The 25,579-nt window shown below is 40.4% G+C and overlaps 1 protein-coding gene across 1 annotated transcript; it reads left to right on the top strand.

The window, feature by feature from the left end:
• polr3a (polymerase (RNA) III (DNA directed) polypeptide A) lies at window positions 1–23,927 on the top strand. The gene is made up of 31 exons (XM_080048722.1): window positions 1–159; window positions 767–902; window positions 1,261–1,398; window positions 2,097–2,268; window positions 2,395–2,549; window positions 3,038–3,277; window positions 4,207–4,369; window positions 4,916–5,052; window positions 5,130–5,233; window positions 5,339–5,480; window positions 5,949–6,089; window positions 6,264–6,333; window positions 6,663–6,790; window positions 6,873–7,011; window positions 7,940–8,104; window positions 8,638–8,810; window positions 9,231–9,342; window positions 10,040–10,158; window positions 12,951–13,088; window positions 13,752–13,922; window positions 15,837–15,950; window positions 17,122–17,208; window positions 17,305–17,387; window positions 18,522–18,692; window positions 19,045–19,138; window positions 19,319–19,411; window positions 20,039–20,203; window positions 21,708–21,872; window positions 22,195–22,326; window positions 22,417–22,549; window positions 22,981–23,927. Exons 1-31 carry the CDS (start codon window positions 116–118, stop codon window positions 23,127–23,129), a joined length of 4,173 nt encoding a protein of 1,390 aa, XP_079904848.1. The 5' UTR covers window positions 1–115; the 3' UTR covers window positions 23,130–23,927.
• Window positions 23,928–25,579: the final 1,652 nt, after the last annotated feature.

Genomic DNA, 25,579 nt, shown 5'->3' with positions numbered 1-25,579 from the left:
CATGGGAAAAAGGAGTGACAGCGTGCTGTTTACACGTAGAGCCTAGTCTGCTGACATGAGGACAGATTAATAGTCCCATTTTCCTTCTATTGTTTGTTTAGGAAAAGCTGCCAAAATGGTGAAGGAGCAGTTCAGAGAGACAGACGTGGCTAAAAAAATGTGAGTCTGTAAGACTGAGGGACACTGTTAGCTGGTTAGCATACCGGTTAGCTAGTGTATAATATGTTTGCAATGTGGCCAATGTTGAAACATTTTTAAGTACGTTAACATTAAAGAGGAAACTGTGGTATTGCAGAAAAATCAACTTTAGCTAACGAGGGCGTTGTATGGGAGAGAAACTCCTGTCAAACACAGTGAAATATGTATAGTTGAGCTGTTTATTTTTTCGGCATAGAAGCTACGAACGTTCTAACATCCTGGCCAGAATTGCATGATTAGATATGGTCACATTGCGACACATTTTATAATCATTTATTTAACATTTGAAGTGAATCCTAAAAGTCCCCCAACAAATCTAAACATGTGGGGAAAATTGTCCCTAGCCCCAATAATTGTGACCCCCACACCCCCCAATCTATTTCCTATCCTCAATTTTTAAATTGGTCTTAGTTTTCATTCTGAGTGTCACAGCATGAATACTTGTCTACCCTCAGTAATTACTAGAGCAGTGCTGTTGCTTATATAACATGAAAGTGGACATTATTCTATTGATATCATTTGGAGATATTGAGCCTGTTATATTTGTTGTTGTTGTACCTGTGTACAGAAGCCACATCTGCTTTGGGATGAAATCCGCTGAACAGATGCGTCAGCAGGCCCACATCCAGGTGGTCAGTAAAAATCTGTACAGCCAAGACACCAAACGCACCCCGCTCTCCTATGGAGTGTTGGACCACCGTATGGTAAGACATGACATATTTCTGTATACTGCATATCCTGCCTTCAGACACAAAAGTTTGCCAACAATATGCACCAAAATACCAAGGCAAATTTATTTTACGTGGCTACCAAAACAAACCAGTCATATTATACCTGCACAGTGAAATTACTTTACCTGTATTAATTTTTGGAGATTTGTTTGAATTCTTTACTTGATTGTGTGTCAGTATGTTTACACAGTATCTGTATTGACATGCGAGATATCGACATAATCAAACTTCTGGGGGCTGCAAAGGCTGTTTAACATTTGTTTAACTTGATGTGAAATAGTTTCTTGTAGCTGTAAGCCATCCTCCTACTCTCATGTGTTTTGTTGTGCAGGGCACCAGCGAGAAAGACAGACCGTGTTTGACATGTGGGAAGAATCTGGCAGATTGCTTGGGTCATTATGGTTACTTGGACCTGGAGCTGCCATGTTTTCATGTCGGCTATTTCAAAGCCATCATAGGAATCTTGCAGGCAAGTTTACAGTCAAATGCAATACGCAGCGCATTATATGAAGTGACAGATTAGGTTGTATCTATTGACAAATAAAAGGCAAATATATTATATAAAAAAAGTATATATTTTGAATGTAAATGATCATTTGGAAACTTACACATTGTGGAAGACAATAGAAAATGGTTTATACTATAAGCAATCAAATCCAGTCAGCAGGCTTAGTTCCACACTGTGCAAGAAGAAGAATTGATATTGTTAAATTAGATTCGAACACATTTTCTCTATCTAAAATGCAGCAAGCAGATACAGTATACCAGTTTTCCTTTGGGTGTCGCTATTTGATCAAAATCTGAAAATATATGAGAAATTCAAGTGATTCACTTTTATTTTGTGGCTTCTTAGTTGTTTATTTGAATAACCTGAAATACAATGATGACATACCAAATCTAAAAAACTAATTTTTAAACATTTGAAGTAGATATTCTTACTTTTTCGAAATTGTCTCTTACCCATTATTATTTGTGTAATTTTTCTCTAAGGTTTTGGTTATTGCAAAATTGGTCTTTTAATTCACACTGAGTAAAAAAGAAAAAAGTCTTAAAAATTCTTCGATCTAACTTGCCCTGAGCTGTAGGAACCCTGTAATAATATTAGCCTTTGTATCAGACTTTGATTCAGTTTCCTCATTGTGCTGTGGTATTTTGTCACGTCTCCAGATGATATGTAAGACATGCTCGAGCATAATGCTGACCAAAGAGGATAAACTGCTGTTCATGGATAACCTGAAAAGGCCCAACCTGGCGTATCTCCAGAAACGAGGGTTGAAGAAAAAGATTTCCGACAAATGCCGCAAAAAGACTATCTGTATGAGCTGTTCCGCTTTCAATGGTGAGCAGAAGCGACCTTTTCATTTCTGACATTTTCTCTCTTCTTGACAGACTTTTTGTTTCAGCTATCTTCATTAAAGTAGTAATTCGGAAAAAGCTGAATGAATTGTCTCTGTTACTCTTTCAGGAACAGTGAAAAAGTGCGGCCTGCTCAAGATCATCCACGAGAAATACAAAACAACCAAGAAGACGGTGGAGCCTTTTGTTACAGAGTTCCTGCAGTCCTTCGATACCGCCATCGAGCACAACAAAGTGGTGGAGCCCCTGCTGACCAGAGCACAGGTGAATATTGTACTCTTTCACACTGATACGGCAGCCCTGGGTGTCAAACCTCATTATATTTTTTTTACTGACAAAAAGTGTTTGTTTGCTTTGAAAGATCAGACAGATTTATTTATGGGTTAACGTATAGAGAATGAGTCACTCTAGAGAAAAAAAATATTAGACAGGCAATCTGAACAGGAGCATAACTCGGAGCAATGTCCATGGGGCATTATCGAGAAATGACCGTTGAATGCCGTGATCAATCAGAACACAGCATTGATCGGTGCCGTGTCATAATTACTGTTATTTACATGTTTCCTTACGGGAAAAAAATCATATTTTAGTGGAAAATTCTAATTTTCCATTTCACTGATAGAAAGAAAGGATTTTGTACAAAACTTTGTTGTCTATTTACAACTATAATTATTCACATTTTCAAAAGATTTAGCCCTAGGTGGTCAAAGCCCCATTACACTTCTTGCCCTTTATTATCATTTCCCCTGCAGGAGAACCTGAACCCCCTGGTGGTGCTGAACATGTTCAAGAGGATTCCCCAAGAAGACATTCCCCTTCTGCTGATGAACCCCGAGGCCGGGAAGCCAGCGGACCTGATCCTCACCCGCCTGCTGGTGCCTCCGCTCTGCATACGACCCTCTGTGGTCAGCGACCTCAAGTCAGGCACCAACGAGGACGACCTCACCATGAAGCTCACCGAGATCATCTTCCTCAATGATGTCATCAAAAAGGTTGGTTGTCCCATCAATTACAAGAGGCTTCTTTTATCTTTGATCCATTACAGGGCGGCTGTGGCGAAGTGGGTAGGGCTGCCGTCCACTGGAGTGCAGGGTCGGGGGTTCGATCCCACATCTCCCCATCACATGACGATGTGTCCCTGGGCAAGACACTGAACCCTAAATTGCTCCTGATAGTTAGCTTGCACCCTGCATGGTGCTATCGGTGTATGAATGTGCGTGTGATTGGGTGTACAAAACAATGTAAGCGCTTTGGGTCCGTGGCAAAACAGGGAAAAGCGCTTTACTCCAGCTTGAAAACAGGGGACCTCAGAATTAAAAGTTGGATATTTTTTTTTCTCAGCATATAGCTTCTTACCTATAAAGACAGAGGGCACACTTTGGGTCCAATAACATCCTAAAAATAAGACATGGTGTGAAACTTTTTCACATTATTGAATGTCGCTTACATTAAAGCCATTGCCAAATGAGTTGACACAAAGTTGATTAAGCCTATCAGTTCCACAAAACTCTCTGTATCTCTAAGTATGGCAGCATTTACAAACTGGTGTCGCCCCCCTGACAGTGGCCGGGAGCTCAAGAAGCGCCCACAAACTGTTTCAGTTATTAATTCTTCTGCTAAGAAAAAACCTGGACGTACTGCGGAAGGTATAAAATCCATGCTTGATCACCGAAGGCTTACTTCATGCACCGACAGTGTTGTAATTCCTCAGAATTCCTCACGGGGGTGACATAGATTACACACTATAGCTGCAAGGTGGTATTGAAAGTGGCCTGCTCAACAACAAAGTCTGACAACCTAAATGCTCAAGGTTGTTATCATTTGACTGTTGAGGCCTTGATACTGCAACTACACAATGCATTTAATGCTGTGATCAGATGTTTTATTTTTCAGCTCACTTTACCAAACTCTTTTTGTTAAGCATCGTATGACCGGGGCAAAGACCCAGATGATCATGGAGGACTGGGACTTCCTCCAGCTGCAGTGTGCACTTTACATCAACAGCGAGCTCTCTGGCATCCCCCTCAACATGGCCCCCAAGAAATGGACAAGAGGCTTTGTGCAAAGACTTAAGGGGAAGCAAGGTAACGTGTAGATTACTAACTGCAATATATAATTAAAGCAATGTCAAACATAATTTTTTTTTTGGACATTCCCAATCTGACTATGTTCTTAAAAATCTGTTAACATGCCTGTTTTCAGTTCTATTTGATGTTGAAAATAAATGTACAGGTACAGTACAAAACATAATATAAAAAGCAGATTCAGGTTCCTATGTCACACTCATTCATGCACTGTGTAAAAGAGAAAGAGAGAGAGGGGTTTTTAAAATCCAGTGTTTTTCAGTGCACTTTTTGATCTTCTGATCATTGTAGTTATGTCCAGAATGATGCAATGTCTGTGTATGAACACAGTGTTGCTCCTTTGCTTTGGGACGAGTTCAGTGTTCGGAGCTGTCACTGAGGAACTTGAGAGGGGACTCTTCATTTTGATGGGCTTGTAACTTGTAACTTCTTGTTGACAAAAAGGCTTAAATCAGGAACCATGTGTTATAACTGAGGAGACGACTAAAATGTTATTGCCCATTTGAATGACAGAATTATTTTTTTTCCACTGTTTTTGAAATTCAGGTCGGTTCAGAGGAAACCTGTCGGGAAAGAGAGTGGACTTCTCGGGCAGAACCGTCATCTCTCCCGACCCCAACCTGAGGATCGACGAGGTGGCCGTCCCCGTGCATGTGGCCAAAATCCTGACCTACCCAGAGAAGGTATAAGCCCTACACAATGGCTACAACACATACACCAAAACAAACCCAAGTTGTCTTAAAATTATGCCTTGTTATAGGTAAACAAAGCCAATATTGAGCTTATGAGGAAACTAGTCCGCAGCGGTCCCGAGGTTCACCCCGGAGCCAACTTCATCCAGCATCGTCACACGCAGATGAAAAGGTGAGGCTGGCCATTTCCCGAAGCATCTTAACCCTGAACCATCTCTGAACCCTGACGTGGTCCATTACTGGAAATTAATTCTCTTTTTTTTTCTTTTTCTGTCAGGTTTTTAAAATATGGAAACCGTGACAAGATGGCTCAGGAGCTGAGGTTTGGTGATACGGTGGAAAGGCACATGATAGACGGAGACATCGTCCTCTTCAACCGACAGCCCTCTCTTCACAAACTCAGCATCATGGCCCACATTGTACGTATAGTTTTTTGATTGCATGGAAAGTTTTATTCTGTACATAGTATGATCATGTATTATGTTTCCACACCAGCTTGTTAGTAGTTAAGGTCCCATGGTTTAACATTTCTGTCATAAACCCGGCTCTAGGTCTTTTGCAAAGGAAAAGATTTTCTCTGAACCATCACAAAAAATAGTTTTCTTCGATCAAGTTTTCTTTTTTTGGCAACCAAAGGCAAAAAGAATTGCATGATTTTTTTGTTGGTCTAGGTTGGTAACATGCTGTTGATTTGCCTCAAAACAGCTTGTCATCTCAGTATAACTCCTAATGACCGTCCACAGTTTGCTGATAAAAGCAATGTTTAGGCTGAGAGCAGAGACCAAAAGTCCACTGCTTTTTGTTTAGATACACAATATACAATTACAGAAGGTGTTTGATGTAGTGAGTCTTTGTTTAGATGGCTTCTCTTTGTTTGACATCTGCAGGCCAGAGTCAAACCTCACAGGACGTTTCGGTTCAATGAGTGTGTGTGCACCCCGTACAACGCCGACTTTGATGGTGACGAAATGAACCTTCATCTACCTCAGACTGAGGAAGCCAAAGCAGAAGCCCTGGTCCTGATGGGGGTATGTACTATCTACACAGAAACCTGTGATCTGTACAGGCAGTGTACACGCACAGATACCAGTGCTGACGCAATGAAAAGGTGTCTCTAGGGCCTGTATTATTGCAGTTGACTACAGTCTGTATTATTGCAGTTGACCCGCAGCGTTGACACAAATTATTTTCCTTCCAACTAGACAAAAGCGAATATGGTCACTCCAAGAAATGGTGAACCTCTTATTGCTGCTATTCAGGACTTTCTGACAGGTCAGTGCTGTGACGTGTGGAATCAAATTATTTTTATTTTTTCTTTGAATGGGTTTAAGGTGCTTTGAGACACAGGCAAGGTGCTTTGAGACACAGGCAGTGAATTGTGTATCATTGATAAAAGGGAAAAGTGCAATTTTTCCAGAACATAGTAGAAAGCCATATGATGTAGTGTGCTGCAAAAGATCACTGGATGGTTTAAAAAAAAATATATAACGCAAATGTGAATGAATAACACATTTTAACCTGATGGGGCAGCACTTCAGCCATACTGGAAAATCCACTGTATTTCATTACCATTATCTTACCAGCATATTTCTATCTCGTAGGAGGCTACCTTTTGACACTAAAGGACACATTCTTTGACAGAGCAAAAACCTGTCAGATAGTGGCATCAATCCTTGTGGGCCAAGACGAAAGAGTCAAGATCACTCTTCCCCGCCCGGCTATAATGAAGGTATTTCAATTGGTGATCTTATTGAAAAACTCTTTAACTATTTGTGTCTTGTTGCAGCTCACATGTTTCTGTGTGTTTTCAGCCCATTACTCTGTGGACGGGCAAGCAGATCTTCAGTCTCATTCTGAAGCCAAATAAGGAATGCCCAGTCAAGGCCAACCTGCGGACTAAGGGCAAACAGTACTGTGGCAAGGGAGAGGATCTCTGTTTCAACGACTCGTGTGAGTTTCTTCAGTAAAAAAATGTCCAGTAAACACACCATATGAAAATGGTTTTATTTGATTTTAAACTTAAGTAATTAAGATTAATGTTATTATTAAATCAAATCAGTTTTATTTGTATAGCCCAATATCACAAATAGACATTTGCCTCAGTGGGCTTTACATTCCATACAATATGACACCCTACTCTTACACCCTTAGCTCCCCTGAGAAAAAACTCCCAGTAAAAACCCATAACCGGGATTTAAAAAAATTGAAGAATCTCAGGGAGAGTCGACAAAGTAAGGGATCCCTTTCCCAGGACGGACATACTGCAATAGATTATAACCTTGATTGATTTGTTGCTTGATCGAGACGTCTTTCACGAGAGAATACAGCAACAAAAACATTAAAAAAGGTACATAACTGCAACAAATGTATGCTTTCATAGTCACTTTACAATTAGTGCACACTCATGGGACAATGTCAAAAACATAAAATCAGTATCAAAATTTGAATAATGGTTTTAAGTTGAGAAATGTATGCAACTGAATGTTTAATGCACTTAACTGTGTTCCAAAGCCATGCATAGAACTTTTTATTGGAATGATCAATTCGTACATCACTGTTTTGTGGTATGCAAACATATATCCTATTCTCCTTTTATCTCAGTGGTTCCAGTGGAGGTCAAAATTCATGAATAAAAAGGGCTGTATGTAATTATTTCTATTTGCATGAGAAGGCCATCCTACTTAAATATTAGCTAAAGCTTTTAGTTCAATTACATTATAATTTAGAATACTTCCCCTAAGGAAACAGGCAAAATCCCCACCAAGAAGAATGTAATTCATCAGTCATTTATCACCCTGTCAAACAGCACTCGAGGCGAGCACCCTGCTGTATTTCTAAAAATGGTTTCTAATGGCGTCCATTCTTGTTCCATTCCCAGTCGTGGTGTTCCACAACAGTGAGCTGATGTGTGGAAGCTTGGACAAGGGCACCTTGGGATCCGGCTCCAAGAACAACATCTTCTACATCCTGCTGAGAGACTGGGGACAGCTGGAGGCCGCTAATGCCATGTCCCGCCTGGCAAGACTCACTCCGGTCTTTCTCTGTAGGTGATCTCCAGGGTTTTTAACCATTTTACGGTCAATCTCAGCAGAAATAAACCTAGAAAATTATTCTAGAATCAGTGACTCTCTTTCGTAGTTTGTTTCGCTTAGAGGTGTAGTCAGCGATTCTGGGGAAAGCTTGTCAAAATCACTTGTCATAAAATGCAGTACGGACACAGGTAGCGGATCGTGAGGAGATATTCCCTGATTTTGACATGTGCTACGAGGAACTTTTAAATATTTCTGAAACAGTCAAATTTTTCCAACATAAATCACATGTAACAGCAAACAGGACCATAAGTGCAAAGAATGCTATTCTTATATAGTTTTTCTTAATGCCTTTGTCATGGGTTTGCTCACCCAGGAACAACAGGTGGCGTAGTAAAAACACTACCGCTTTTGTCCAAAGTGGGTGCAAGAATGAACGCAAACTAAAAGTTCCTCGGAACACCTTCAAATTCTGCTGAATTATCTATAGAGATATCAATTGTAACTTCAGCTTATTTTGTTTCATTCCCCGCCCACACACTTTCAGCCAACCGGGGCTTTTCTATTGGCATTGGTGACGTGACACCTGGCCAGGGTCTGCTGAATGCCAAACGTGACCTTCTGGACGATGGCTACAAGAAGTGTGACGAATACATCGAAGCTCTGAAGACGGGCAAGCTGCAGCAGCAACCTGGCTGCACGGCAGAGGAGACGCTGGAGGTGGGTGTCGCAGCAACAAACATCTATTTTTACATAAACGTTGCCTGGATTCTCACTGCTGCTGTTCATTTTAATCAGCGACATACACACCTTGCCCTCTTGACGCTGTATCCATTCATACCTTATTTGCACATTTGATCTTCTTCACACCCCATCATGAACATTCACACCAGCTTTGAAATCATCAGTGACATGGATTGTCACCTTTTTAACTTTAGCTCCAAGAAATGTATCCATGAGAATCATAAAATTGAATGTGTGAGTTTTTTTTAAAGCAAGTTTATATCTAATCTAATAGATTAAAAAATGTACATAAATATAATTTTGAAAATCACTGTTTCAATAGAAATCTAGACTTCTTTTTACCTTTTTTTTGTGTGTCACCAATTGTGTTTTATTTTGTGTGTGGGTTATCAACAGGCCCTCATCTTGAGAGAGCTGTCTGTCATCAGAGACCGAGCTGGCAGTGCCTGCCTCAGGGAGCTTGACAAGAGCAACAGCCCCCTGATCATGGCTCTCTGCGGCTCCAAAGGTAAGCTCGCTGGAATCCAAGATTGACTAATAATGAAAAGATGAACCCCTTTGCCACTGGCCCACTAACCTGCTTAAACCTGGCTTTTATGTGCAATGGAACTTGTTTCACCCGGTATTATATCTTCAAATTGTATCTGTTAATGTTTGCGAGAGGGACTGAGCAATTCTTTTTAGTTTTCCCCCACTCTTCTCTGAACCTTTTATTAAGACTAAATGGACACATTTTCATGGAGCAGTCCCTGAAGGTAGACAACCTTGAAAACTGGGAACTGACGAAAACATTAGTGTTGTTCCATTAGTTACCCAGGAAACTGGCATTTAAAAAATTAAAATAAATAAACAAGCCGTTTTTTGTTTTAGTTTTGTTTAGTTCATCCCTTTTCGACCCCGATAAAGAAAAAACACCTTGTAGTTCAATTTTAATTTTTGTATTTTAAAACAAAAATCTTATAACCTTTTGTGTTTCAATATCCTTTTTCGACAAAATCGAATGACCAAAATATACACGGACCGAAATGGTAGATCATGAAGCTATTCTGCATCAACAACAATGAATTAAATTCTGTTCTTCCCCTCAGATGGACGCTGAAATCATGAATAATTGTGTGCGTTGTGTTAATGGTAAATTCATTCTCATTCATAGTGGCTGTGTGTTTTGTCTCATCTTTTCATCTGCCTCCCTTCTATTCTTACAGGCTCCTTCATTAATATCTCTCAGATGATTGCCTGTGTGGGTCAGCAGGCCATAAGTGGCTCTCGAGTGCCTGATGGTTTTGAAAATCGCTCTCTGCCTCACTTTGAAAAGCACTCCAAAGTAAGGTCCAATTTATTGATATTAATTATTTTGCTGTATATTCCTCAAGTGGATCAAACAGTTTTGTATTCTGAATTTGTTTGACAGGATATACAATGGTTACATTTTTTAATTAATGACTATTATTCAAGCTCTTGAAAATGACAGTGCTGGCACTTGTGTGATTGTAACCATGATGTTTCCCACCGTCTCATCAGCTCTTAAGTACATGTACTGTATGTGTTATTTACAATAGTTCCTCATTAAGTCACCCCCTGCCTTTGATTGGTTATATCAACAAGCGCACATAAATTCAAATTCTATTATTTCTCTGTTCACGTAACGTTTTCTACAAAGATCACATATGGAAGAATAACAAACTGAATTGGTGCACTACTAATCTATCTATAAAGCAAGAAACGTCTGTCTGTGTGTTTGTGGCTCGCATATCTCTCTGAGTTTTGGTCAGATCGGCATGAGCTTCCGGATATTGCTTGCGCACAGCACGAAGGTGTGCATCCTTCATTGTGAAGTTTTTAGAAGTACAAAGGTGTGCAGCCTTCATCCTTCATTGTGAAGTTTTTAGAAGTACGTGCGCACACTGAAGGCCACAGTGAGAACGGAGCACGAAGTAATCTCAGAATAAACCCTGCCTCCCTCTGAAGAGCGGGACACACACAGGAGTCCGCACACAGCCCATGCACACAGCCTACTCTTACTTCCTCAACAACTCCTCACTCCTCACCTGCTCCACCTGTCCGTTTTAGTGGTAAAGACTGCACTTTACGTTATTTTCACTGTAATAATACAGCACAGGCTCGGATGCTTCCACAAAATGTTTTATATCCCACACAAGTCCCACACACACAGCTGACTGCTACTGACACGTTAACTAAACCGAAAGCCGGAGCGCAAGTCTCCCCTCACCCCCAACACACACACACAGCTGACTGCTACTGACATGTTAGCGTTAAAAAAGCTAAACCAAAAGCCCGCGCGCACACACACACACACACAGAGCTGACTGCTACTGACACGTTAACGTTAATTAACAGAACGGTCTCGGATGCTTCCACAAAATGTTTTATATCCATTTAAAAGCTAAACCGAAAGCCCGAGCACACAGGTCTCCCCCCACACACACACAGCTGACTACTGATAGGTTAACGTTAATTGACAGTTATCCAAACTCTGTCTTATCTTTCAAATACCTAACAGTAATGGTAATGGGGTTGACCATGTTGTCATGGCGTGCAGCATAGACTCCTTTTATACACAGTGCAGCCATTTACTATAGGGGAAGGTGGGGTGATTTGTGCATTTTGGAAGTTGCAAAACCCCTTGTTTCTAGAAAACCGTGGAAGAAATTGGAAATGTGACCACATATTTAAGAAGAGCCATCCATTTGACTCATCCTGTAAAGAAGGGAGACACAAGGAATAAGATATAAGCACATTTAAGCTCAAAAAACTGTGTTTTGCCTTTCAAAGTAAAATTTCCATGATCAAGGTTTTTTGATTATTGTGTCTGAACAATTATAGACACGTTTGAAAACATTTGACACATGTTTTAGTGCTTTGGTATGCTACACTTTGAGTCTATATAGTTAGCACAATGTCAACCCTAAATTGCTGCATCATGCCTATTATCCAAAATTCTGGGGATGGGGTGATTTGTGCGCAAGGGCCTGGGTGAGTTATAAGTAAGTAAGTAAGTAAAATGTATTTATAAAAGCACATTTATGACAGTTTGCACTGTCCAAAGTGCTGTACATAGTGCATTCAGTAGGTAAACAATGAAGGTAAAATAACAATAACCAAAATAAAAGACGTAAAGCCCATACATCCACATAAACACAGATAGTAGTGCAGAGGTAAGTAAGTAGTGCAGAGGTTAATGGGGAGGAAACACCAGGGTGTACATATGGGTTTTGAGCCTTGATTTAAAGGCAGAAATGTAGGGGGAATCACATTTGTCAGGTGGCAGTTGGTTCCACAAGCACGGAGCAACTAGTGCAAAGTACATTTCTGAGAGTTGTGCCAGTGGCATGGCTGTATACGCTGGTCACCAAAAGAAAGTGATAGTCTACAGTAGCTCAGGAGAGAGTGACATCTCAATTCCACTTAACGACACCACTGATGAGAGTTCACCCTACGTGGGGTGATTTGTGCGACAAGACAACTTTTTTTCCGAAAGCTATATTTCTTAAACAGTTTATTCCAGATCCAAAGTTTTTATTGCCAGGGATGCACAACATCCTGAAATATATGTACATATTTGAGTTGGAGACATAACTGTCAAGGCCTCACTTTAAAATCACTTTGAGTAAAAAGTTGCACAAATCACCCCACCTTCCCCTATAGGCAACTGATTGTAAGTTTGACTGCATTGTGCAGTATGGATGGCAGTTTGCAGGGTACCATAATATCAGATTGTATAAGTAACACCTGTACAGCTCGATTCTTCTTTAGGCTTCAACACTTAATTAATTACCACATTTTGTGTTTAATTTCACTTAACAAATCACATGGAATTAATTTGTGGTTATCTTTACACAATACACTAAGGAATGTTGCCCTACTCTATAGCCAACTTCTACAAAGTAAGTTACTGATAATAACCTTCAACAGTGTAAAATTTGCCATCAATGATAGCAGCCAAATGTACTGTCTAATATCTTTCTTTGTTTACCTGCTAACTACGGGCACTGCACTAGTATTGACAACAACAGTAACAAATGCAGGCCCATTTCACAGGTTTCTATAATATTTACCAGCAATACTTAATTGCCTGACAAACATTTTTTTCTACAGCTGCCTGCTGCTAAAGGCTTTGTGGCCGACAGCTTCTATTCAGGCCTGACGCCCACTGAGTTTTTCTTCCACACCATGGCTGGCCGTGAGGGTCTGGTGGACACTGCTGTAAAGACTGCAGAGACCGGATACATGCAGGTAAGAATGCCTGTGGATTTTCACCCCACAATCCACAGTCCTGTTGCCCGATGATTTCACATTGCCTAAGGGAGGTGTTTATTTTTAGTCCATTAGACCTTGATTGTTTTTAGGGAAGCACATGACTAGCCGATTAAACGGTTAAACGTCCGCCGCCTCACTAGTCGGCACCAGAAATACTAGTCGGTTACTAATTGATTGCCGATCACTTGGACATAAACATAAAATGTGTGAGAATGAACGTGTGTGAAGGCCTATTGGTGAGGGCTTGTGAAAGGCGCGCTGTGATGACTCGTTTTGTCAGCCGTGTAATTATTATTTTTTTCTCTTTTATTTTTTTATAATGCCGTCTTGACGCGTGGTGGTGGAGACGAACCCAAAATATTAATAATAAACAGCGCGCCGCACATTAAAACAGCATTTACATTTACAGCTTGGTAATTGTCTATAAAGAATATTAAGGGCTGAATGGCTCCCATAACGTTTACATTGTGCTTGTTTTTCTCACTGTTTCTCTTTGATAGACCAGTCGACTAGTCTAAAGTAAAACGTTCCATTTAAACATTACGTGCCTCCGTATTGATTTTATTCTGTCGCACCCCACGACTCCACTCTTGCTGTTGGTGACATGTTTTCTTGTGTGAACTGCCTGTGTTTGGACAGAGGCGTCTGGTGAAGTCCCTGGAAGATTTGTGCTCACAGTACGACCTCACAGTACGCAGCTCCACCGGCGACATCATCCAGTTCATCTATGGCGGCGACGGTCTGGACCCCGCCGTCATGGAGGGAAAGGACGAGCCACTGGAGTTTAAGAGAGTCCTAGACAACATGCGGGTGAGTTCAAATCAGGGAGCAGACTGTTAAAGGTGCTACCAGGAACTTATTCTAAAACTATCTGAGTTTTTCTTAATGCATTTGTCGTGGTTCCCTCACTCCTGGAACTATAGCTGGCATATTTAAAACCCTACCGCTTTTGTCCAGAGGCGATGCAAGAATTAACAAAAACTGAAAGTTCCTCCCAGCACTTAAAAAAAATGTAAGATCATTTTTGGGGCATTTTCAAGCTTTATTTGACAGTACAGAGTTGAAATGGGGAGACAGAGAGAGAGAGGGGGGGGGGGGGGTAATGGTAAATGGTAAATGGACTTGATAGCACTTTTTAGTCGATTATCTCAGCCCCAAAGCGCTTTACATTTCTTGCCACATTCACCCATTCATACATACACGCATAAACTGATGGCAGTCACTGCCATGCAAGGTGCTCTCTGAACCATCGGGAAACATTTGGGGTTCAGTGTCTTGCCCAGGGACACTTCGACATGTGGCGGGTAGGCGGGGGATCGAACCTCTGGCTCTGCGCTCCAGAGGCGACCTCCCTACCCACTTCGCCACTGGGGGATGACATGCAGTAAAGGTCCACGGGTCGAATTCGAACCCGCGACCACTGCAACGAGGCCTGAGCCAATATGGTATGCGCTCTATCCACTACGCCACCAGAGCGCCCACGCATTACCTTTTTAATGGAACTGCTTAGTTTGGCGTTTTTTCTTTTTAAATATTAAACACACAAAAAGAGCAACTGGGTTTCTCCACTCATTATTATATTGCCATTTCCTGCATCTATATTTGATTAGTTTCAAAAAGTTCAACCTCACAGACACGAAAAAAGATGTATCCGCATTCGAGTCCAATAAGTTGTTAAAATGTATTGAAACAGCCAATTTTCTGTCTCTTGCATTGGCTCAGTGGATCCTAAGGGAAGCCTTTTAAATGTGCTGTATAATAATGCAGCAGTAGTGGAGCGATATAGTAGATAGATGATATCAAGTTTTAAATTGAGTTTCTCTGTGGGACAGAGGTCTGAGTTGGCCGAGGAATTTGCTCATAATTAAGAAGAGATTTTCTAGTTAACAGGGTTAATTAAGGGAGCTCAGATTTCTAGTTTCTTTTAATAACTAAGATTCGCATTCCAGGTCTTGTCGTGTGGGAGTCGTTGATATCAGTGATAATGTTGTGCATTAACGGCAGTTATGAATAAAAACTTGTATCTCTCCCAAATGAACTGATAACAGGGTTTAATAGTGCAACAACCAAAATTAAGTTATTCACTGTTTTCTGGTGCTGCTCAATGGTACATAGTAATATGTGTATGACAATCAAACCAACTATAATTTTTATTCTGATCAGTAACAAACCTCCTCAGTTATGCGTCGTCGCAACTAAGACTTAGGGCTTCGAAAACCAATCAGCAATATATTGACTGTTAGTCCCCAGGTGTCCATATTTGCCTCTTATTACAGTGTGATTAGCAGTCTGCAATCCGTGTAAAATGCCACCTGTGCTCCACAGGGAAAATGGTAATTGGTGGCAGGGGCATGTTCGCAATAGAAGGTTGAGCCCAGAGATACTGAGCTCTGCAGGAAACTTCTGTAGCTGCATGTTCAATTTTTAATGGTCAAGGACCTGGCATGGTGAAGACAAAGGTTGTGGTTTATATGTTTACAAAAGTAACTAAATGACGAAATCGATGAATATAATGAGATGAATGTTTCTGTTGTAGTCAATGGAATAATTTTTTATTTTTTTTGTGATCAGTTTAGAAGAACTTTCCGATCTAAGTGCTAATCAGCTATTATGTGCCATTATCCCTTGAATGAGGGAGCTGTCACCAACCGTTGAACTGTGAATGAGTGCTTCTACGTTGTCCTCCAATGATCTCCCTTTAAAGCTCTCCTCTGTGCCCCCCAGGCGGTTCACACATGTCCAGACGAGCCTGCACTCAGTCAGAACGAGCTGGTCCTCACCTCCGACGCCATCATGAAGACGGCCGACTTCCTGTGCTGCAGAGACAGCTTCTTGGAGGTAACCTTTTCACAGCACCGCACTGTCTATCAAAGCTGTATCTCCTTTATTTATGTTTTATTATATAAAGCACTCTGTCAGGAAAGCTCTGAACTGCTATATTTGTTTTCCCTTTCCTTTTCTTCTATTGTGGAATAGCAAAGGGCATTTCTATTTATTTATGAATCATGTGTGAAGACAGACTTCCCAAGGTGAAGTGGTTCAAAGGAACTAAACTCAGCGCGCTAGCTGGGGAGGACAATGACGGGCAACATTATAGAGCATCTCTTGGTCATGGAGGAAGGCTTGTGTTGTCTAGCCCGCCTTAACCTTGATGCGCTGCAGGGAACAGTATCGTTTAATTATTAACACAAAGTTAATAATTAGTAGGATGAGTATTGCCAGTCTTGGGAAGTTCCAGCCAATATCGACACACTAATTTTTTTTCACCCTCTGTTTTTCAAAACAAATCTTACATTTGAGGAGGGGAAACTATAAAAACGTGTATTAATGTTTTGAAAGTAACATGTATCTTAAGCTTATTTTTTTTTATTTTTTTTTGTACTTAGTTGAAAAACCAATATTGGTGGACTGATGGATAACGGTAACAGTCTGATAATGATGCAGTGAGAAAAAAATGTCTTGCCTCAATGCGTCTTTTGGCAGTGTGCTATACTGAGGAATAGTTGTATGGTACATAATTATTAGAGTGCAGACTGAGAAATGCATTCATTAAATGAACTCAAAGCCAGTTCCACGCATTGTTGTGCTGGCACTAAAACATGTGAATCTTCCCCCCTCTGTGAAGGAGTTAACCGACACAGGCTCAGACAAGTACCTGGAGGTATAGTGACAGAGCATGCTGGATTGTGCTTTAACTAAACCTGAAAATGGTGTGTCAGTGAGAGTTTGAAACTGATGAATTGTTTGTTTTAATAAAGCAGCTCTTGTCTTGTAGTTTGAATCATGCTTTGACATCCGTCTGCTCCGTTTGAAGAGTTTGCTCAATGTGATTTACTTGAAGGTTGCACTCTCCACGCCTACACTGTTTTGACTGTAAGATCTAACAACTAGCATGACAGCTTTGTGTCACAACAGCATCCGGTTTGGTCATCCTTTATTGTTTGTTTTGAAAGACACAAATGAGCCTTCTGGATTCTGAAATGGTTGTGTTCTCTTCTCCCAATTGTAGGAGATAAAGAAATTCATTAAGAGCATGTCAGAAAGGATCAAGAAGACCAGAGATAAATACGGCATCAACGACAATGGCACAAGCGAGGTAGGCTGGGCACACTGCGCATCAATCTACTGAATGCAGCAATATCCTTAAGTCCAGCTATATCTTTGACTGCTGTCTCTCTACTTTGTTTTGCAGCCAAAAGTTCTCTATCAGTTGGACCGCATAACCCCGACCCAGCTGGAGAAGTTCCTGGCAACCTGCAGAGACAAGTACATGAGGTACAAGACTCTTTTTGTGGTGTCAAATCTATAGCAAAACAGTTGTTTTCAAAAGGAGCGGATAAGTTTCAGACTAAGATTGATTTTATGGACCCCACACCCACAATGTTTTGTTTTTTGATGCAAGAAGACACAGATTTCTGCATTTATAACACCATTCTCTTGCGTCATACAGTATTTACTTGTGCTTCTGGTTATAGAAAGGTACACAAAGCTCTATTTTCCCTTAAATCCTGGAAAATAGCTTGTTTTTATGACATTTTGTCTGACTACACGGTGGGTAGCAGTTAGCATGTGGTGTCTCGGCTGGAAGGATCAGAGGTTGCCCGTACACTACATCGCATCCTGCTGATTTCGATTCAAAATACAGAATACTGACGTTGCCAGGCAGCGTCAAACTTTAAAGTGGAAGAACTTTAAAGTTATACAGACATTCAAGTGTCTCCTGTGCTAGACGAAGACTCAGATGTTCACCAAATTGCCATTCATCGTGAGCGGGACACGAATGTCCGTACCAAATTGCATCATAATCCTCCCATTAGTCGTCAAGAATTTTCACACAAAATCAGACAAAAATGTGAAAAAAACATGCAAACAATTAGGCTTCCTAAAGTTTTGTTCAGACAACAAGTTTTTACACTCGGTTCTGGAAATCAACTGTTAAAAACAAACATTTTCATTCCGCCAAACAGTCATGTAGTGTGCAAACCACAATGATGCAAGACCCCAAATGCTATGCAGAAAGTTGTGTAGTGTGAACTGCAACCCCTGGAGTGTGTGCCTGGCTTAAGGGAAACCAATGGTTACCAGGAGATAAGAATGTCTTGGCAAATCAATCCATCTACTAGTAGTTGGTGAAAGACTTGACTGACAACCATTGCTACCCCAGGAGCCACAGTATGCCCCTAGCATGGCCAAAGGCAATCTGTTAAACTGTGTTGGCACTGGAACTGGTATTTTCACTAACCCTAACCTTATGTTGTAGGATATTCTTTAGTCTCGATTGTGGTGTTTTAGTCCCCACATGCACACTTTTCTGTACACTCATCTGAGCGTGTTGAGATGATGAAGCGCCAGGTTTCCGTTAATTCTCATGGTAATTGAAAAGCTGAGTCACGTGTTTCCTGGTTTTAGAGCTCAGATGGAGCCGGGCTCAGCAGTAGGGGCCGTGTGTGCCCAGAGCATTGGAGAGCCTGGTACCCAGATGACCCTGAAAACCTTCCACTTTGCCGGTGTGGCATCAATGAACATCACCCTGGGAGTGCCTCGCATCAAAGAGATCATCAACGCCTCCAAGAACATCAGGTATGATTCATAAAGCACTGTTCATCGGAAAGGATTCAAACATGTATACATGACCTTTGGTGAATGGAAGCAATTCTAATGTTTGACATTTCGCTGCCAGACATCACTGCTATCTTTTTTTTTTCCCCTTTCCATCGAAAAAAAGGCTCCACTTTTCAGTCAAGCATAATGTTATTCACTCGAGGTCAAGGCTCACACACATTTATGGCATTTAGCAGAATGAGCTCCGATGGTTTCCCGGAAATTGTGTCATTATGTCAAACCGTAATGAAGACATCCCTGAGTTTTTTTTAAGTTTTTTTTCTAAATAATCCATTGAAAAGGCTTTTTGTTTCTTGAATCCCCTGCTCAGCACCCCTATAATCACAGCTCATTTGGATGTGGACGACGACGCTGACTTTGCCAGGCTGGTGAAGGGAAGGATAGAAAAAACTCTACTAGGAGAGGTATTTCAACCGCCAGCGATATTTGACACATTTTTATCTTAATTCTCTTTCTGCCTGTCTTTGACAATATAAAAAATGCCATTCTAAATAAAGAATCGACTTGAGTAGTTCAAAGAGGCTTTGGGTGATGCGATGAAAGAGTACTGTAATAAAGCCAAGATCCCCCGCTGTTCTCTACAGATCTCTGAGTACATTGAAGAGGTTTTTCTACCCGACGACTGTTTCATCCTGGTGAAACTTTCCCTGGAGAGAATAAGGCTGCTGCGACTGGAGGTACCACAGAGTTTAGATGTGTATCGACAGTGTGTGAATATTTCATAATTCATTCTAAATTATTTAAAAGATTTCTCCTGGTTTGTGCCCACTCGGGTCTTATTTTTGAGGTTTGGACCATCATTTCCTGTCAGTTATGATGCTATGGTATTAAAGGTGCTACGAGGAACTTTCAATTTGTGTTAATTCTAGCGGCCCCTTTTGACAAAAGCGGTAGTGTTTTTACCACGCCAGCTGTTGTTCCTGGGTGAGTGTACCCGGACAAAGGAATTTTGAAAAACTATATCAAAATAGTATTCTTTGCACTTATTGTTCCGTTTGCTGTTTCATGTAATTTATGATCATCAAAGGAAAAATTAGACTGTTAAAAGAAATTTTCAAAAGTTCCTTGTAGCTACTTTAACTAAAGTAATAACTGAGATCTCGGAGCATGGAGAAAACTTACTGTCCCAGTATTTTTCCCAACAATTGAGTGTCCTTGACACAACACAAAAAAATCAGCCTCTACAGCAGACCACTCTTTTGGGCTGTGGTTTTTTCAAGGTGTTGCATCATGAGTTGTTTTTGTGTTGCGTAAGAAATACATTGGTAGCTTGACCTCGGATATTTCATTTTTTTCCCTTTCAGGTAAATGCCGAGACGGTGCGTTACTCCATCTGTATGTCTAAACTACGAGTGAAGCCAGGAGACATTGCGGTGCACGGCGAGGCGGTGGTGTGTGTGTCTCCACGAGAGAACAGCAAAAGCTCCATGTACTATGTGCTGCAGACGCTAAAAGAGCTTCTTCCTAAGGTCAGAATCTGATCTTGTCTTGTGTGCGTCCTGGCTTTTGTCGATGAGGAACTTTGATACCAAGAACATTCAGCCACAATTATTGTTGATTTATCACTTATCATTCATGAAGCAACACCTCCAACCATTCAGTGGTTTCAAAACTGCAAATTTTGCAGTTTTCTATCATTGTAAATAGAAAATCTTATGAATTTGGACAGAACAAGGCATTTAACGCAATATTTATTATTTTTGTAGCAGAAAAAAGCTCTAAATACAAACATTTAAATCATAATTTGTATAGAGTTGTTTACTACATGTGTAGAACATGCTAGTATAAACTTGCCTGTTAATATACACTCACCGGCCACTTTATTAGGTACACCTGTTCAATGGCTTATAAAAACAGATCAGCACGCTAATCAGCACGTTGTCTTGACCACGTCCACGTCTACATACCTATATGCATTGAGGAAGAAAGGGGCTTTAAGTGACTTTGTACGTGGCATGGTTGATGGTCCACGGCAGGATGGATCCATACTTTGATGTTGTTTACGCCAAATTCTGAACCTGCCATCTGAATTTCGCAACTGAAATCCAGACTCATCAGACCAGGCATGATTATTCCAATCTTCTATTGTCCAATTTTGGTGATCCTGTGTGAATTGTAGCCTCAGTTTCCTGTTCTTAGCTGACAGGAGTGGCACACGGTGGGGTTCTCTGTTGCTGTAGCCCATCTGCTTCAAAGTTGGATGTGTTGTGCGTTCAGAGATGGTATTCTGCATTCCTTGGTTGTAACGAGTGGTTATTTGAGTTACTGTTGCCTTTCTATCATCTCGAACCAGCCTGCCCATCCTCCTCTGACCTCTGACTTCAACAAGACATTTTCGTACACACAACTGCCGCTCACTGGATAGTTTTCCTTTTTCTATAAGCCCTAGAGATGGTTGTGAGTGAAAATCCCAGTAGATCAGCAGTTTTTGAAATACTCAGACCAGCCCTTCTGGCACTCTCAACATTGCCATGTTCAAAGTCACTTAGAACACGTTTCTTCCCCATTCTGTTGCTCGGTTTTGACTTCAATAAGTCGTCCTGTCCAGGTGTACATGCCTATATGCATTGAGTTTCTGCCATGTGATTGGCTGATGAGTTATATGTGTTAAGAAGAAATTGAACTGCTGTACGTAATAAGGTGGCCGGTGTATACATACACTCATATGTATAGCAGAGATAGAACAATAAACATTCATTACAAACTTTGACTTGAAGTGTTTCTGGGCTTCTAACAAATTCAAGACCAGTGGTCACTCTTCTTATTAGCTGTGTTTTGGTCTCCATCAATCGAAAAATATTTCCTTTAGTTCACCGGCTAGTCACTGACTTTGTCTGGCTGCCATTTTGAGCTGGGCAGCTGGCATTTAGTTTACTGTAAATATATAAATGTTGGTTAGCACAGCTATGAGGAGGTCTTTAAAAGTTGTGATCCTCTTTTCTTCCTTTTTTTATCTCATTTCTCACTTGGAAGGTGGTGGTTCAAGGAATACCTGAAGTTTCCCGAGCCGTCATTCACATCGACGAGCAGAGCACCAAGAAGAAGTACAAACTGCTGGTGGAGGGGGACAACCTGAGAGCTGTCATGGCAACGCACGGAGTGAATGGAAGCAGGACCACTTCAAACAACACGTATGAGGTATCAGTCAAGCCAGTGGCGTGTTGTAGCTTGGCATCAATCTGGTAGATAAATGCTATGTCATTACAGGCCAATGTTGGCAGTATGTCCTCCCATCCCTCTGTAGAAGTCAATGCTCTCCTCTGATAATGTTTGTCATTTGTGCATGAAAATATAGATTTGAACATATATCTCATCTCTGCTATGCATGAAACTTGACTCTGGAACATTGCCAAATGGATCTGGTGCAAGTTGCCATGGGAATAGCCTTTATAATTGACTGGAGACTTGACATCTGCCCAGTGTTTGATTTTATCTAAGACTTTACTGTGTATTCTTCTAGGTTGAAAAGACCTTAGGTATTGAGGCAGCAAGATCCACCATCATCAACGAAATTCAGTACACAATGGTGAACCACGGAATGAGCATCGACCGGCGCCATGTCATGCTTCTGGGAGATCTCATGGCTTACAAGGTGTGAAAGAAAGCTCAATATATGGCCTTCATAGTGTCTGTGTAGTTAGAAGTATTTAACCTGTGTGCATACTGTCTTTTGTCCATATAGGGGGAGATCCTGGGAATCACACGGTTCGGTTTAGCCAAAATGAAGGAGAGCGTCCTCATGCTGGCCTCCTTCGAGAAAACGGCTGATCATCTCTTCGACGCCGCCTACTTCGGACAGAAGGACTCCGTCTGTGGTAAAGCAATGCTTCATCTCTGTAACCAAGTTGAACTACACTCTTTGACTTAAAGGTGGAGTCAGCGATTCTGGAGAACACTTCTTGTCAAATTCACTTTTTGTCATAATTAGTCAATTATGATCCGCTACCTGCTCGTACTGTGTGTGTGCTGAAGAAAATAAATCGGTGGTTAATGCACAGCCTAGGTTCTGTAAACTGGCATGTAAACAAAGGGTATGTGAACAAAGGAGGCGCACCATAACTAGCAACATGCCCATTTACAGAACCTAGGCGGTGTATTAACACATGATTTTATGTACGTACAGGTAGCAGATCATGAGGAGATATGCACTGATTAAGAGAAGAAGGGATATTGACATCAAGCATTCTCCAGAATCTCTCACTCCACCTCTACATGGGTTTTAACTTTTCCTGTGTATCTTTTTCAGGTGTTTCTGAGTGCATCATTATGGGTATTCCAATGAATCTCGGAACAGGACTGTTTAAACTCCTACACAAGGCTGACAAAGATCCCTCTCCGGTCCAAAGGCCCCTTCTCTTTGACAGCACAGAATTCCATGTACCTCTGATCACATAGCATTGAGGAAAGAAACAGCAGGCATGTTTGAAGTTTGTTTTGTTGTTGTAAGTTTTTTGTTTGAGCCTGCTGTTTAAGACATCCATAGATTTTCTTCAGCAAATACAGAAGTGCCTGTCAGAGTGTCAGATCATTTCCTTTTGGGGGATCCAACAGGAAATAGGATTGTGTGTCAACATTGGTGATGCCACAGGCTGCATTTCATTTCACAAAATAAGTTTGTGAGCGTGTGAGAGATACTGGAATTTCCCATTATTTCAGTTAAAATGTGGTGAGGAGAAAGTGGAAAACCTCTGATACTTTAAACAATTATTTACTGCTTTTTCTTTTAGCTTTTTACCTGATTGTTAAACATTGTGTTTCCTCTGTTAAGATGTTGAACAATCTTGTCATCCCTTAATGTAAATGGCACTGAACACTGTGGGAATTCTAGTTTTTTTATATAAAGCATAGCCCAGTTACATAAAAAAGGGAGAAGCACAGTTGAGAGAAATTACCTCTTAATCATGGAGACTGGATATATTCCAGTTGGGCACTTAGTTTTGCATTACAGTATGAACTGCATGTGTCCTCAGCGTTGCAACTTCGACTTGCCACAAAAAATAAGACTTTTCATTCGCTCTGCAAAACCCACATCAGGAATGAAGTTCAGTTTGTCTTTTTCTTAAAAGTATTTGTTTTGATACAAGATTCAGATCAGCAAGGGTGTTTATTGAGGTTGACATTTCCCATCCTTTATGAAGCCCATTCATATAATAATGTATATAATGTAATAAAATAAATGATCAAGAAAAACCATAGGGAAGTCCTTTTCTTCTGATTGTGCTGTTGATCAAGAATGTGAAGGCCAATGAATCGAAAGGCAGTAACATTCAGGTTTTAAGACTTTTTAGTTTTATTCATTGTATTCATCAACCAGATCAGATACCTATCACAACCTTCATTGAAGACCACATTCTAGATAACATTTTTGTTTGACTTGACATTTTAGCCTCAACAGACTAAAATTCTAATATTATGGACTAGCATGAACATTTCGTTTTGTGCCACACAAGATCAGGATTTGTGATCTTGATTGAAAAGTTATACTAATTTGCGTTGAACATATTAGCTAGGTTAACACACATGTCTACCTTTCAGGATGAATTGTGACAACAATTGTGATCCGTCAGCCTTTAAATATCAAAGTTTCCATTTTTCCAACATTTGTGGCATATAACTTCAGAGCTACTGACATTTACATAAGCCTCGGCTGTACTTTGTATTAAGTCTTACTTAGTACATTTTGTCATGGTAACAGACTAAAAACCAGCCACACTTTATTGTTTTAAGCAATGAGAAGGTCTCCTCAATTTCCTTTGTATATAGTGTTCAACAGCACACTCGAAAATTGCTACTTTATTTTGTATGCATACTGAATCAATTGAGTTTACTTTAATTGTCACCTTTCTGGTGTGAACACATTACATGTTAAAAGCCTACTTAGAATAAGTATTCAGTGTGTGTAATTGGGACACAGTGTTAATGTTGTTATCTTGGTAATTGTAGTATTATAGCAGCAGTTTGGTGAAGTTTTGAGTGTTTATTAGCTGCAGGCATTTGATTGTCTCACAGCAACTGTTTTTTCATAGACAACCTCAGATACTGACATTGCATTTGACTTTTTGTGCGGTTTTTTTACTCTCAGATCAGTAATTAGAATAGTGAGATAATGTCAGTTTTGCCAAACTAGTTACGTGTTGCTAAAAGGCATCAGGCACCCTCTAACCATTCTATAATTTGTCTCTTTTGGGTTTTAACTATGAAATAAAATGTATCCACTGATCCTCGTAAAGAAAAGAGAAATACATGTATTTAGTTATTTGATGATTATAAATAGTCTGCACAGAACCCTAAATAAGAGCATTTACAAAACATATTACATAACATGTAACCAACAATAAATAAACATATATTATCTTTATTATATATAATTATATAATGACTTGACATAAACATCACAAAGATATCCCACAGCATAATTAAGCAAACACATTAATACTGCAACCGGTTCCTCGTGTGTATGTGTGTTCAGGGCAAGTCATTTCTGCTTTTGGTTACTTGTGTTAAATGGCTACATTACTTAAATGTATTATGAAGCTTTGATGCACCTTGCAATGACTGAATGCACCATAATTTTAATATGTTTCACTTATTTAGTGAATGAATCAGGGTTTATTTTAATTGTAAACCCAAAAAGGTTTGATTAGTTGTAGGTCAAAGGCCTGAACGGTGAATGAGGAGCAAAGCTGCGCTGAGTAAATTGAGCTCCGCTTAAAACATAATGGCATGTAGTCCTTTCATTTCCTTCACCTTTTTTAAAACTGTAAACGGCTGTGTTTGCAGAGCTGCCTAGAGTTTAGTGTAGAGTCAAAATAAAGTAAAATGCTAAAATGTATGGAAAAAAATGA

This window comes from Ammodytes marinus, assembly GCF_949987685.1.
Source record: "Ammodytes marinus genome assembly, chromosome: 20".
Lineage (NCBI taxonomy): Eukaryota > Metazoa > Chordata > Actinopteri > Uranoscopiformes > Ammodytidae > Ammodytes > Ammodytes marinus.
Note: the sequence above shows the minus strand (reverse complement) of the source record. Positions and strands in the feature narration are given on the sequence as shown.